Source organism: Rasamsonia emersonii, assembly GCF_000968595.1.
Source record: "Rasamsonia emersonii CBS 393.64 chromosome Unknown ctg1118621760734, whole genome shotgun sequence".
Taxonomy (NCBI): Eukaryota; Fungi; Ascomycota; class Eurotiomycetes; order Eurotiales; family Trichocomaceae; genus Rasamsonia; species Rasamsonia emersonii.
In genome coordinates this window covers 1-11,986 of record NW_013562771.1, presented here as the reverse complement: position 1 = coordinate 11,986, position 11,986 = coordinate 1, and the positions used below count along the sequence as shown (strand labels likewise).

General features: G+C 48.7%; 5 protein-coding genes across 5 annotated transcripts; 3 read left to right on the top strand and 2 right to left on the bottom strand.

Annotated features, from left to right (window-relative positions):
* Positions 1–344: 344 nt before the first annotated feature.
* T310_8395 (Sugar transporter) lies at positions 345–2,581 on the top strand (the record flags this gene model as incomplete). The annotated part of the gene is made up of 6 exons (XM_013468826.1): positions 345–615; positions 784–883; positions 1,025–1,270; positions 1,321–1,470; positions 1,524–1,957; positions 2,013–2,581. The coding sequence occupies 6 exons, from the start codon at positions 345–347 to the stop codon at positions 2,579–2,581; spliced, it is 1,770 nt and encodes a 589-aa protein (XP_013324280.1).
* A 2,277-nt stretch (positions 2,582–4,858) lies between these two features.
* Positions 4,859–6,384, top strand: T310_8394 (uncharacterized protein; the record flags this gene model as incomplete). Its single annotated transcript, XM_013468825.1, has 9 exons — positions 4,859–4,966; positions 5,027–5,061; positions 5,125–5,210; positions 5,270–5,434; positions 5,499–5,559; positions 5,613–5,753; positions 5,816–6,065; positions 6,119–6,285; positions 6,345–6,384. The coding sequence occupies 9 exons, from the start codon at positions 4,859–4,861 to the stop codon at positions 6,382–6,384; spliced, it is 1,053 nt and encodes a 350-aa protein (XP_013324279.1).
* Positions 6,385–7,274: 890 nt separating this feature from the next.
* Positions 7,275–8,448, top strand: T310_8393 (uncharacterized protein; the record flags this gene model as incomplete). The annotated part of the gene is made up of 3 exons (XM_013468824.1): positions 7,275–7,915; positions 8,034–8,247; positions 8,320–8,448. The coding sequence occupies 3 exons, from the start codon at positions 7,275–7,277 to the stop codon at positions 8,446–8,448; spliced, it is 984 nt and encodes a 327-aa protein (XP_013324278.1).
* A 1,493-nt stretch (positions 8,449–9,941) lies between these two features.
* Positions 9,942–10,433, bottom strand: T310_8392 (uncharacterized protein; the record flags this gene model as incomplete). The annotated part of the gene is made up of 2 exons (XM_013468823.1): positions 9,942–10,377; positions 10,423–10,433. 2 exons carry the CDS (start codon positions 10,431–10,433, stop codon positions 9,942–9,944), a joined length of 447 nt encoding a protein of 148 aa, XP_013324277.1.
* Positions 10,434–11,288: 855 nt separating this feature from the next.
* Positions 11,289–11,978, bottom strand: T310_8391 (Protein kinase; the record flags this gene model as incomplete). Its single annotated transcript, XM_013468822.1, has 1 exon — positions 11,289–11,978. A coding segment is annotated over one exon (690 nt), but the record flags the coding sequence as incomplete, so codon positions are not given.
* Between the last annotated feature and the right edge of the window lie 8 nt (positions 11,979–11,986).

Here is an 11,986-nt window from a genome sequence, read left to right as displayed (position 1 = left end):
TGGCAAAATAGCAATAGCATATTGCGAAAAAGAAGAGTGTGAAGAGAAAAAAAGGAAGAGAAGAGCCCGTTCAACCTGGCTGTATTGCCTCAACGCGACACCATCATTCCGATTGTCAGGCCCTGATCGACGCGACCCATCTCTCTACGTCTGCCCACACGGCCCGGAATCCCATACGACTTTGATTCGGATTGCGACCCTGTAGACCTAGCCCCAACGCGAGGCCTGCAGCCCAGTTGCCCTGGACCCAGACAGCGGATCTTGTTTCGTTTCCAGCCGATCGCGACACTCTCTAGCCCAGGGAATCGATAGAAGAAGGCCGACAGCAGCTTGCCCCATCCATCATGCCTTTCTGGACGAACCCATTTAAGCCCCACGACAAGGAGGAATTCCTCGGTGTCGTGGTCCCCCTGTCCGAAGCCCGTCGTCACTCCCAGTCGCACCCTGGTGCCAACCAAAACACTGCTGCCAATGATGATAAGAAACTGGACAGAGTCGGCTCCGAAGAGAATGGCGCGGCATCCAACCCTGAGTACAGTGAGATGACCATTGAGACTATCCGCGCCGAGGTCGAGAGAGAAGTTGCCGCTTCCGGTCACGACACAGCCTATGATCGTACGTTGCTTTCCTGCGCCGCGTCGTAAATCCCTTGCGCGTTTCTTCCCCTGATGATTTTATGCCCGTGCGCCGTTGTTCCTTGCCCTTTGCCCTATGCGCTTGATTCTCCCCTCCCCCCTTCTGGTGTAGATGTTATAGAAAACAGGTCTGATGGTTTGATCACAGGGAAAGCCAAGGTCATTAACCTAGCTATCCAAGATATCGGCATGGGCCGCTATCAATGGGAGCTCTTTATTCTCTGCGGATTCGGCTGGCTGGCAGACAAGTGAGTCCGCTTTCCCTTGTCCTGTCTGTCGACGTCTGCCACTGACTGACCCGGATCTTTCCAGTCTCTGGCTGCAGGTAAATACTAATGGCTGCCCTTCGTTGTCATCTATGGGGAAATCGGGGCTGGGAAACTGAATAGAGCTATTGATCTGACTCGTCACGTGCAGGGAGTTGCCCTAACGTTGCCCCAGCTCTCTCTGGAGTTTGGCGTCTCTGCCTTGCACGTACGTTTCACAACCTGTGCGCTTTTCCTCGGTCTGTGCATTGGCGCCTGCTTCTGGGGAGTGGCGTCCGACTTGATCGGTCGTCGTTTGGCTTTCAACATGACGCTCTTCATCTGCGGTGTCTTCGGAACGGCTGTGGGTGGTAGCCCAACCTGGATTGGGTATGAGGTATCCTGTCGATAAAAAGAGTAATTTTTAACCTCGATCGCAGCGTATGTGGCATGTTCGCTGCCATGGGCCTTGGTGTCGGTGGTAACCTCCCGGTTGATGGAGCACTCTTCCTGGAGTTCCTCCCGTTCGCGTCCGGAAACCTCCTGACAATGCTCAGCGTGTGGTGGCCAGTGGGCCAACTTATCGGCAGGTCAGTTCCCTTTGTGCGTAGCCAGGACGTATCCAGTGCTGACACGCATACAGTCTCTTCGCATGGGCTTACATCCCCAACTTCACCTGCGACTCCAACTTGCCGTCCTGCCTCGACGTCGCGTCGGGCGTTCCCTGCTGCCGCAAGCAAGACAACATGGGCTGGCGCTACCTCACCTTCACCCTGGGCGCACTCACCCTGGTGATGTTCAGCTGCCGGTTCTTCCTGTTCCACCTGTACGAGTCTCCCAAGTACCTGCTCTCGCGGGGTCGCCAGGAAGATGCCGTTCGGACGGTGCATGCCATTGCGTTCAAGAACAGGACCAAAACCTGGCTCACGGTCGACATCCTCAATGAGATCGGCGGCCGTCCTGACGAAATCCCCGAGCAAAAGCTGAGCAATGTGGAAATCATCAAGAGAGCGTTGTCGAAATTCTCCGGTCAGCGAATTGGACCGCTTTTCGGTACCAAGAGACTTGGATTCACCAGTACGTAGTCATCTCCTCCTTTTTTTTCTGGCCTGTTTCATTAATCTTCTTCTAGCGGTCCTTCTCTGGTTCTGTTGGGCGACCATTGGCATGGGTTACCCTCTCTTCAACGCCTTCCTGCCGCAGTACCTCGCCCACGCGGGTGCTTCCGGTGGCGCGACGCCGGTGAACATCACGTACCGCAACTACGCGATCACGTCGATTGTGGGAGTTCCAGGGTCGATCATCGCGTGCTACACGGTGGACATGAAGTACATCGGACGCAAGGGCACGATGGCGCTCTCGACACTGATCTCGGGCATCATCCTGTTCTGCTTCACGATATCGACGGACCCCAACGCGCAGCTGGTGTGTTCGTCGCTCGAGGCCTTCTTCCAGAACATCATGTACGGCGTGCTCTACGCGTACACGCCCGAGGTGTTCCCCGCGCCCAACCGCGGCACCGGCACCGGCATCGCCTCCTTCTTCAACCGCATCTGCGGCCTGATGGCCCCCATCGTCGCCATCTACGGCAGCAACGCCAACCCCAACGCGCCCGTCTACGCTGCCGGCGGTCTCTTCCTCGCCGCGTTTGTCGCCATGGTTCTGCTGCCGATCGAGACTCGTGGGAAGCAGACTCTGTAAAGTACTTGCATACACACACGTACACACACATGAATTTACAAATGTACCGATTTACAAATGTACAAAGTTGATACCAGCGGCGGCGGCGTTCTCTACATCTGTCTTATCGCAAGCTAAGACCTTGCAACGACTGGCGGTAGTAGTGATAGTGTAGGAGGCTCTCTGATAACATCGTTTTTGTTCCTGGTTTCTCCCTCCCGTCCATGTTTAAATAAAACGTTGTAAATACTGTTAATTGAACAGAGAATCCTTTTCATCCTTTTCTTTAGGGGATAAAAAAAAGAAATGAAACAGCCTAAGTATAGTGGTCTTCACCAGTTCTGCTCACACTGGTGTTAATTAGCCCTTTGTTGTCTTATTAAGGCACTCTCTGGGCACTCATCAGGCAGCCATTCTTCAACTGAATGTAATCAATGCCCCTGTCAGCGACGTAATAGAAGTTACATTTCCGCAATATAATTATTAGGAAAAAGTCTTATGAGCTGAAAATGTGAAGATAATTAAAGTGTAAGAAGATAATTGTCACAGAGCAAAAATAAAAAGCTAGGTTTTCTCTACTCTTCTTCCTCTCTTAGACCTGCATGCAATCAGTTAGTTTCTATGGATATTGAATTTGACTTGTTTGGGCAGAAAAAAGAATAGTCTGTGACGGTGTTTAACATACCTTATCTGGTGACAGGTTAGGAAGGTGATATTAGACTTGAGAGTAATAATTAGTACGGTTTTGCCAAAGTAAGTACCCAGTGTGAGGGTTTATTATTATGCTGACAGAATAAATCTCTTGAATAATAGATATCTACGCGACCCCTCATTACTATTAATAGTTTTTTCTTTCCTTTGCTCTTCTTTAATTTTAGTTTAGAGCTACCAAATAGACTCAGTAATCAGTTCTCATTATTTATATGAGCTGTGATATTGTCATGCGGGGCCCTACTGGAACACCACTATATAGGCGGGTGCCGGGCGGATGCGGCCCGGCCTAGCGGCCGTTATCTTGTGGCCTTTACGACGCAGTGGGGTAAGCCTATAGCCCGGCGGCTCACCTCTCTGACAGATATTGATAATTGTATGTACTGTTATAGAAAAAATTTCTTTATTTTCAAACTAGATATTATATCCAGCTGAGCTAAAGAATAGGAGCTAAAATACAGTAACCCACCCCATGCTTTATGGGTCTGCCTAGTGAGCAAGAGGGGAAAAAAATATTTATGTGTTGAGTCCCTATTCTTATAGTAGACTGCACATGTTCCTTTCCTAGTTTGTTGGAAGTGCAATATCTCTCTTGGATAACCATACGCATTCTTTTTTTTTTAATATAATGCTAATGTTGTGGTGGATGGTCCATACTCGGACCGTATGGTCACATGGATAATCCTTCAGGTATGGCAATCACGTGTACGGAGTAAGGATCATCCATACATGTACTGTATGTACTGTACATACAGTACACAAGGGCTTTCTTGATTGATCTCCGTCAAGCATCTTCAGGTCGCTACAGCTAACTAGACCAATTGGACAATTCTATTGGCAGCAAGAACCAGGATCCTTGAATAAAGGTTAATTCAAGTAGACTTTTAGTTGCTGATACACATGTCCGCATCTGTCAGATACGACGAGGTTTTGTTAGCGGAATTCCGAGTTGCTCTGGGGAACCTTGTAAGTAATGACATTATTATCCGCTATTCTCCATATTCACCAGACTACGTACATAGTCGTTGGATCGTCGGGGAATTTTCCACTCAACGTCTCGATTAAAACTAGTGCCATGACAACAACGCTTAGCTTAGTACTAGTACTTCCTCTGTGTGGAGTACTCTCTTCCTGCTGACAGCTGACTCGGAGAAGCCGCCAAAAAGGTCATTCCCTGACTCATTTGTGCCTTCGTGATTGGTCTTTGCGACGTCAGTAACGGTCAGACGTTCCTTGACCAGCTGGAATTATGCCCGTTTTGAAGCCTGTTTCCATTTTCAGTTCTGTGCATACTCCGTGGTCAACATCCCTGCCCTTATTTCTTCACACTAATGCAGCTAGACTGCATCTATCACACGGGCCGTTGCTGCTTGGACAGCTCATCGACAGGACGCTGCTTGGTGCCCACCTATAATAAGACTTGAGGGCTGGCGCTTTCCTCATAAAGAGGAGGATTATTGCAACTACTGCGCCCTCTTGAGATCCCACAATTGCACCGTGTGCATTTATCTAATTGGATTCCATTGCCCTCCTGACTCTGCTCTCTGCTCTGTCAAAAAGTTTTTCTTCTTAATTACCAACACAATAATGGCGGAATCTACAGCAAACAACGAGCCTGCAGCACAGAATGAACAGAATGAGCCCACTACACAAGACAACCATCAGGTTGAGGCTGAAGTCGAAGTAGATCTTCAGGTTTGTGAAAAAGTCTAATAATGTATTCCACAACAATAGGGGTTTCTAATGGGATCTTAGGCTACTGATAATGATTCTTCTTATGGAACCGAGCTGTGAGCAAGCGACAGACTTTGCCCCTTATTATTGTAGTCATGCAACTAATTAGATATAACCAGCTCAACCTACAGCGCCTCTTTAACCTCTTCAGTGCTGAATTACCGCCATGAGAATGGCAGGCGCTACCATGCTTATCGCGATGGCAGTAAGTGTTCTATTCTTCAAAGACTATAAAAGAATACTATCTGACTAACAAACTGTAAGGCTATCTTCTCCCCAATGATGAGACCGAGGCGGATCGCTTAGATATAATGCATGAGATGACACTTGAAATGATGGAGAGGAAACTATTCCTTGCACCTATTGGACCATCGCCACAGAAAGTCCTTGACATTGCTACCGGGACTGGGATATGGGCGATTGATTTTGGTAAGCTACGGAGTATTTTGATGAGATGCATATTATTTTCTGGAAACTCATGTCTGTCTTGCAGCTGATGAATACCCTTCTGCTGAGGTCATTGGTAATGATCTGAGTCCTACTCAACCAAACCTGTCAGTAAGCAACTCCCCTCTGCATAATGGATATTACTGTTAATCGAGTATAGGGTTCCACCAAATTTGAAATTCCTCGTCGACGACATTGAGTCTGAATGGACATATGAGAAAAATTCATTTGACTTTATCCATGCTCGTTATCTAGCCTACTCTATCAAGGATTTCAAAAAGTTGTTGAAGCAGTGTTACGAGTAAGGCTGTCCCTATCTATTTATTTAGTTTTGGATGAGGGCTATACTGACCTGATTATCAGCTGCACAAAGCCTGGTGGCTGGGTAGAATTTCAGGACTGGGATACACAGGTGAGGTCCGAGGACGGATCTCTGAAGGGCACAGACCTTGAGAGGTTTATTGCAGATTTTATCAATGCTTTTGAAAAAGCAGGGTATCCCACAAGACCTGGTCCACACCTTGAAGAATGGTTCCGTGAAGCAGGGTTTGTGGATGTCCATGTGAAGAAGTATTATGTGCCACAGGGAGCCTGGCCCAAAGACCCGTATTACGTATGTGAAGCCAGTTTTCTATATACATGACTATTGCTAACTTCAGGTTGCAGAAAAAACTTGGGACATGGAATCTCCTTCAGGCTGAGACAGGCTTTAAGGCGGGTGCTCTGGCCGTGTTTACAAGATTTGAGTCATGGAAACCCGAGGAAGTCGAGGTTTTTGCAGCAAAAGCTCTGAATGATATCAAAAATCCTAAGGTCCATGCACTGTATGACTTGTAAGTTGCTTCCTCTGATCAGCGTCTCCTTGCTTGAGAGCTGACTAACCACCGGCCAGTTATGTTGTGTACGGTCGGAAACCTGAGTCGACCAAGTGAACTGCACTGCATGGAACTGCATCAGAGCATCACTCAGACTTATATCTCTCATCCTTAGATATCGTTCGTTCATTTTTTGAGGAAATTTCCCAATTTACGAGTTTTTCCACTATCCTAGCCTAAGAGATTGAGCCGAGTGGTTCGTTCGTTCGTTCGTATTTCATACCAGATCTAGCAGGCAGACTATTAGTATACACCTTGCAAAGCAGAGGGTTTCGAACCCATGATACGCTAGGGACAAGATATCCAAACGAGAAAATAGCTATTGCATCAGTTAAATCAATGCAGAAAAACGAACAAGCCTCCGAGAGTCACAGGGGGGAGTCTAGAGTACCCAGAATTAGATAATTGTAGCCTTGATTGAATAACGCTGGGTGGCAGATTGTTTATAGAATACAAATCAAGGTAAGATCTCGTATAGTTATATCTCGTCTTTTAACCTAAGTTACAATCATAGTTCAGGATGTACTCCAAGGTATACAGAGAAGATGTCATTTATATCTCTTTTGGGAGAATATATTTGAAATGGAGAAAGTAATATAAAGTGAATAAAGTTAAATCTTGTCATTCCAATATCCGGCTAGTATCTGCCATAACGCAAGAAAGGAGGAACTGGTGCAGATATTGATCTATAAAGGTTTTGTGGATTCCATGCGACCAAGGCTCCTTGTCTTGCAGCCCAATCAATGCCCGACAGCTTTGCCAAAGGTTTTGGCCTCACACGAGATATCTCTTCTGGGACTGTGTACTGTACTCCACGGAGGATGCCTAAAGTCGCTTGCGACATCATCATCGTCGGCGCAATTTGCGTGTCGACGTTGACCCCCAAACCGGGGACAACAGCAGCAGCAGCAGCAACCACCCTGCATACTCGGACATCGATACACGAAATGGCCGTCTCGCAATGCACGCGGCAAGGCAACTCGGACATCTACGGCCTCGGCATCCGCATCGGCCTCTATCTGCAATGGATCGCGACGGTGATTGCCACGGCGTTTGTCCCCGACCAGATGCTGGAAACAACCACCGCCAACACAGTGTTTGTGATCGCCTTCTCCGTCGTCACGTTCGCCCTGTGCGGTGCGGCCGCTGACACGCCCGCCGCAGACATGGTGATCGTGCTGGACATCTACGCCGTGTCCATCTACGCGCTGTACCCCCTGTCCTGGATGGGACGCCGTTTCGTCCCCAGCCGGAGCGATTTCCGCCAGAGCTCGGCCCTCGGGGAGTTGATCAAGGCCGTCCTGACCAACTGCATGGCAGTCGTCAACGTGTGGTTCTGGTTTCGCGGCATCGACGGCTTTGCGTCCTCACCCTGCGGCACCACCGTCACGTTCGTCTTCGCGAAGCTGGACGTGGACGGACACGCGGTGCGGACAGTATTCCGGGTTATGTCCTGTCTGTTGCTGTATTTCTCTGTCTGGTGCACCTTGGCGCTGGTGGTTCTGCTGCTGGTCGTCGCCCCTGCGACAACGGTGTATATCCTGTGCCGGAAGAAGACGCTGCGCAGCGTCGTCCGCTTCTACCGGAGGTTCGTGATCCCGTGGGTTCTGGAGATCGCGGGTCCGGACACCGCCAAGCACGCGCGGAGGGAATATGTCCTTATCCATCCATTGGCAGCCATGTCGAACCGTTGCTGACCATGGCAGTCAATCGAGGAACGAATCCCGCGTGCGAACCTTCAGACGAGTGCTTGCGGCGGCCGACACGGTCGTTTTCGCGCTTGCAATCGTCGACATCGAATTGACCATCGCGTGGAACTCGATCTCGAGCGTCTATGATCTCCGGTCTACGGGGCAGATCATCCTGCTGGTGATTGGCATCGCGACGATGCTGAACCTGTTGTGGAGTGCGGCGTTGGCAGTACGATTCCCTAGACAATTCATCTAACCTTTTATATAAGCTGGGAGTAATGAACCGCTGACGTACTCGTAGGGATTGAAAGACAATGCCAAAGAAGAAACGAAGGCAGTCAAGGCTGGAAAACATACGACGAGACTTGCGCAGTTGAGCAGGGAAATCGTCCTAACCAATCCAGCAACGATTCCACAGAAGCAGAAATAAAAGAATTGGACTCATATCCGCATTGCGCAAGCCGAAGATTGTTAGCTGATTCGTTGACGAAATTTGGAGATGGAAGTATAGACCATAATAAACCACTTACGTACGTCCATACTTATTGTAGGTATACACAAGTATCATACATCATGACATTTAATCAAAAAAAATGAAATATATGAAGGACATTTTTGTCGACCTGATTAATTAGATTTGACTCCTTCACATCCCATCATTGGGATATCATCATCATTGTTAGCAGGACAGTAATGATTGTGGAACGGGCATAGAGTCATATCGGTCTCATGTCTAAATAAATCTCAAGCCTAGGCTAAGTAGAATCTCAAGATTGTTTGCTTATTGCCTATTCTAGAGGATTAGATAGAGATTATTTTTCATACAGAGAATAAAACCATTGCTTAGGTGGTATTTTTGACGAAGAACTTTCTAAAGTAGTCATTAGTACGGATCAGAGTCAGATAGGCGAGTCAGTAGCTGATAACGGTCTCGGGACTACCAGCAGAATATGGGCATCCCACTTGTCAGGCTAAAAAAAAAATAAAAAACAAAGGTACAGTACATGACCTAAAGAGATGTGACATTATTTGTCGCGGTACAAGGTCGTACCTTGACGGATGTAGGAGTATGGATGGTCCATTGTCGGATCACATGGTTGATCCATAGTCATCGCGTGTAAGGATCATCCATATCATGCAAGTAGTTGGAGTATCCTTTATGGTTCTTCCATCAAGCTTCGCACGATAGACAAGGTATCTCCTTTTAGTCGCTACATTATTGGATTTGGCGCTCTTTTTGGCAGTGTCTGGCAAATACCACCGTAGGGCTAACTAATAAGTACCTAGGCACAGTACATAGGCTATAGGTTTAAATGGTGCACTCTGTAATAGTCAAGATTCCCTTCTTGGGTAATTAATGACATGGTAGGCCATACATCCATAATAGGCAAGTGGACTGATTTCTTGGACTCAGAGATCTTTCATCCATCGACCCTTTTCATAAACAAGTACAATTAATAATCGTTTCAAAAATAGAAACCGTCAAAGAGGATGATATTGTGAAAACTAGCCCTGTTTATTTTTTTATTATGGGACTTGCTCCGCTTGTCGTATTACCCAATGTGGTGACAATCTTTTTTTTTTAAAGATATATACAAGCCCTTAACGATAGAATGGAAGAGTTCGCTTCGGTGATAATCCTATTGGCCCACAAGCTCTCCGCCCTATCCTCCGGAAGAGGAAGGAGCGATCGACCAGACGCGACTCCCTCGCGCCTTCTCGACGTCGGAATCTTCCATCGCATCCTCCGGAGACGATGCACAGTAGATCGCTTCACCTTCCAGTGCCAGCCGGGCGCTGTGGGTGGTCTTCCAGATAATCGCCGCCATCGGGCAAGGCTGTCTGGCCACCACCATCCTGCCGGCGATCCAGGCGGCGCTGCCCGTGGCCGACACGGCTCGCGCGACCGGCACGTATGCCTTTCTACGCTCGTTCGGCTTCATCTGGGGCGTGACGGCATCGGCGATCGTCTTCAATGCGCAATTCAACGCCCACGCGTCCATCATCACGGAACCCCGGGTACGCGCGAGCCTGGTGAACGGCAACGCCTACGGAGCGGCCGCCAGCTCCGTCACCTCCGATCTGCCGGCGGCGATCCACGACCAGGTGATCCAGGTCTACCGGCTTGCATTGCGGGTGGTGTGGTTCGTGGCCATGGCGTTTGCGCTGCTGGGAATGGTGGCCTGCTTTGGGATGCGGCATGTCGACCTGCGCACCGACATCGACACGGAGTTTGGGTTGGAGCCGCGCAAGCAGGCCGATGAGGATCAGGAGGCGGCAGCAGCTACAGCGACTGTCGCTACTGCGGACGAAGAGAAGGGCCGGGCGTGAAGTAGAAGTCCGAGAAGAGGAAAAGATACTATAGAACCAGGTACCTTTTGCTTATCTATCAGTATATACGTACAATATAATCATTAAGAGCAAGTATAGCCAAAAACAAAAAAAAGGAAAAAGAAAGAACGCATCATCTATTTAGATCATTGCTTGCAGGAAGCATACAAGAAGACTTATCTAGATAAATACAAAAGGTGTTCTTCTGGGAGGTTCGGGCTAAGCTTATAGGGCCGGCAAGAAGAGCGCTAACGCGATCAATCAACAACTAGCAAGTCTAATTTTTTTTTAAAAAAAAAGAGAGAGATGTGTGTAGGTAAAAATAGTAAAAACATATAACAGCTGGGATTCGCTGGTGGTCACCCACCCAACTACTAACCAGCCGGCGTGTGGCTTAAGTACGGCTGAGCGGACGGGAAGCCCTGTTTTCCACACCCTATGGTCGTATGTAGCAGAAATGACGAAGAAAGGGGATTATGTTTTCGGTAGGTTTTTTTAAGTATTGATGTACATTACATACGTAGATACAGATCCTCTATCCATTCGAGGACAGTCACCGAGGGTATCTATCTGTGGTGTCGTTACCATTATTATTGCATGTCGCAAAACCCCTCAAGACAGTGTCAGCTCTTGAGAAACCTATACCTAGCCGACGGCGCTTTGCAGGTAATGGAATGCATACAGAGCAAAACAGAGAATCAGAGCAAATGGAAGAAATCGTTTCCTATGGAAACATGCATAACATGCATAACATCAACATTAATGAAAATTTGTGTGGATAACATGACTCGTCGCTAGGAATGACCCCATGCTTTCAAGAATCAGAAACAAGTCTGCAATATCTACTAAACCCAACTTGCCATAAGACTCATGTCAAGACAAGAAATAATACATGATCCAGAACAGAACGAAGAGCAAAAGCTACTCAACGTTAGCCCGTCATGCCACTTGTTGTTGTTGTTGTTGTTGTTGCCCCGCCTGTCTTCTGTTTCGTCTCTCCAGTAATGTTGCGTTGTCCAAGCTGAGTTCGAAAGGTTGCTTCGCATTCCGCGCTGCATTTTGTTTTGCTGCCGTCGCGACTGCAGCACTGTGCTGGCCATAGCCTTGCTGATGTCGACCAGCTGCGGCTTGTCTCGCTTGGGCCGCACTGCTGGGCTGCGTCCCCAGGTTGGTCGAGCGCAACTTCGCTTCCATGGCGGACACGTCGTTGGCGGGCTCGGGCGGCCTGGGAATCTTCGCCGGTGGATCGTCACCACCGGAGTCCGCACCGGATTCCGGTCCGTAGTAGATAATCTCATCCTCATCATCGTAATCTTCGTTGAGAGGATTGAGGTTCGACGTGAATCCCTGGCGGAAATTCTTACGTCGCTTCCCCTCTTCTTCCTTCCGGTGCACGGCGTAGCCCACGTCGAAAACCTCCCGAAGGTTGACCGCCCCGGGCGACCGGAAATCCACCCGCCGTTCGCTTTGCGCAGAGGGTTGGTCGACTGGTGAGGGCTGGTAGGGTGCAAGGTCTGCACCCTTGGGATCCAGGATGGTCTCCTTCTGGCGGTTGGAGAGAGGAGTAGCCAGCGGTGGTGCGTCAGCAGCAGCATGGGTCTCTTCGTCGGTCTGCTTGATCCATGGGTGATCTAAAA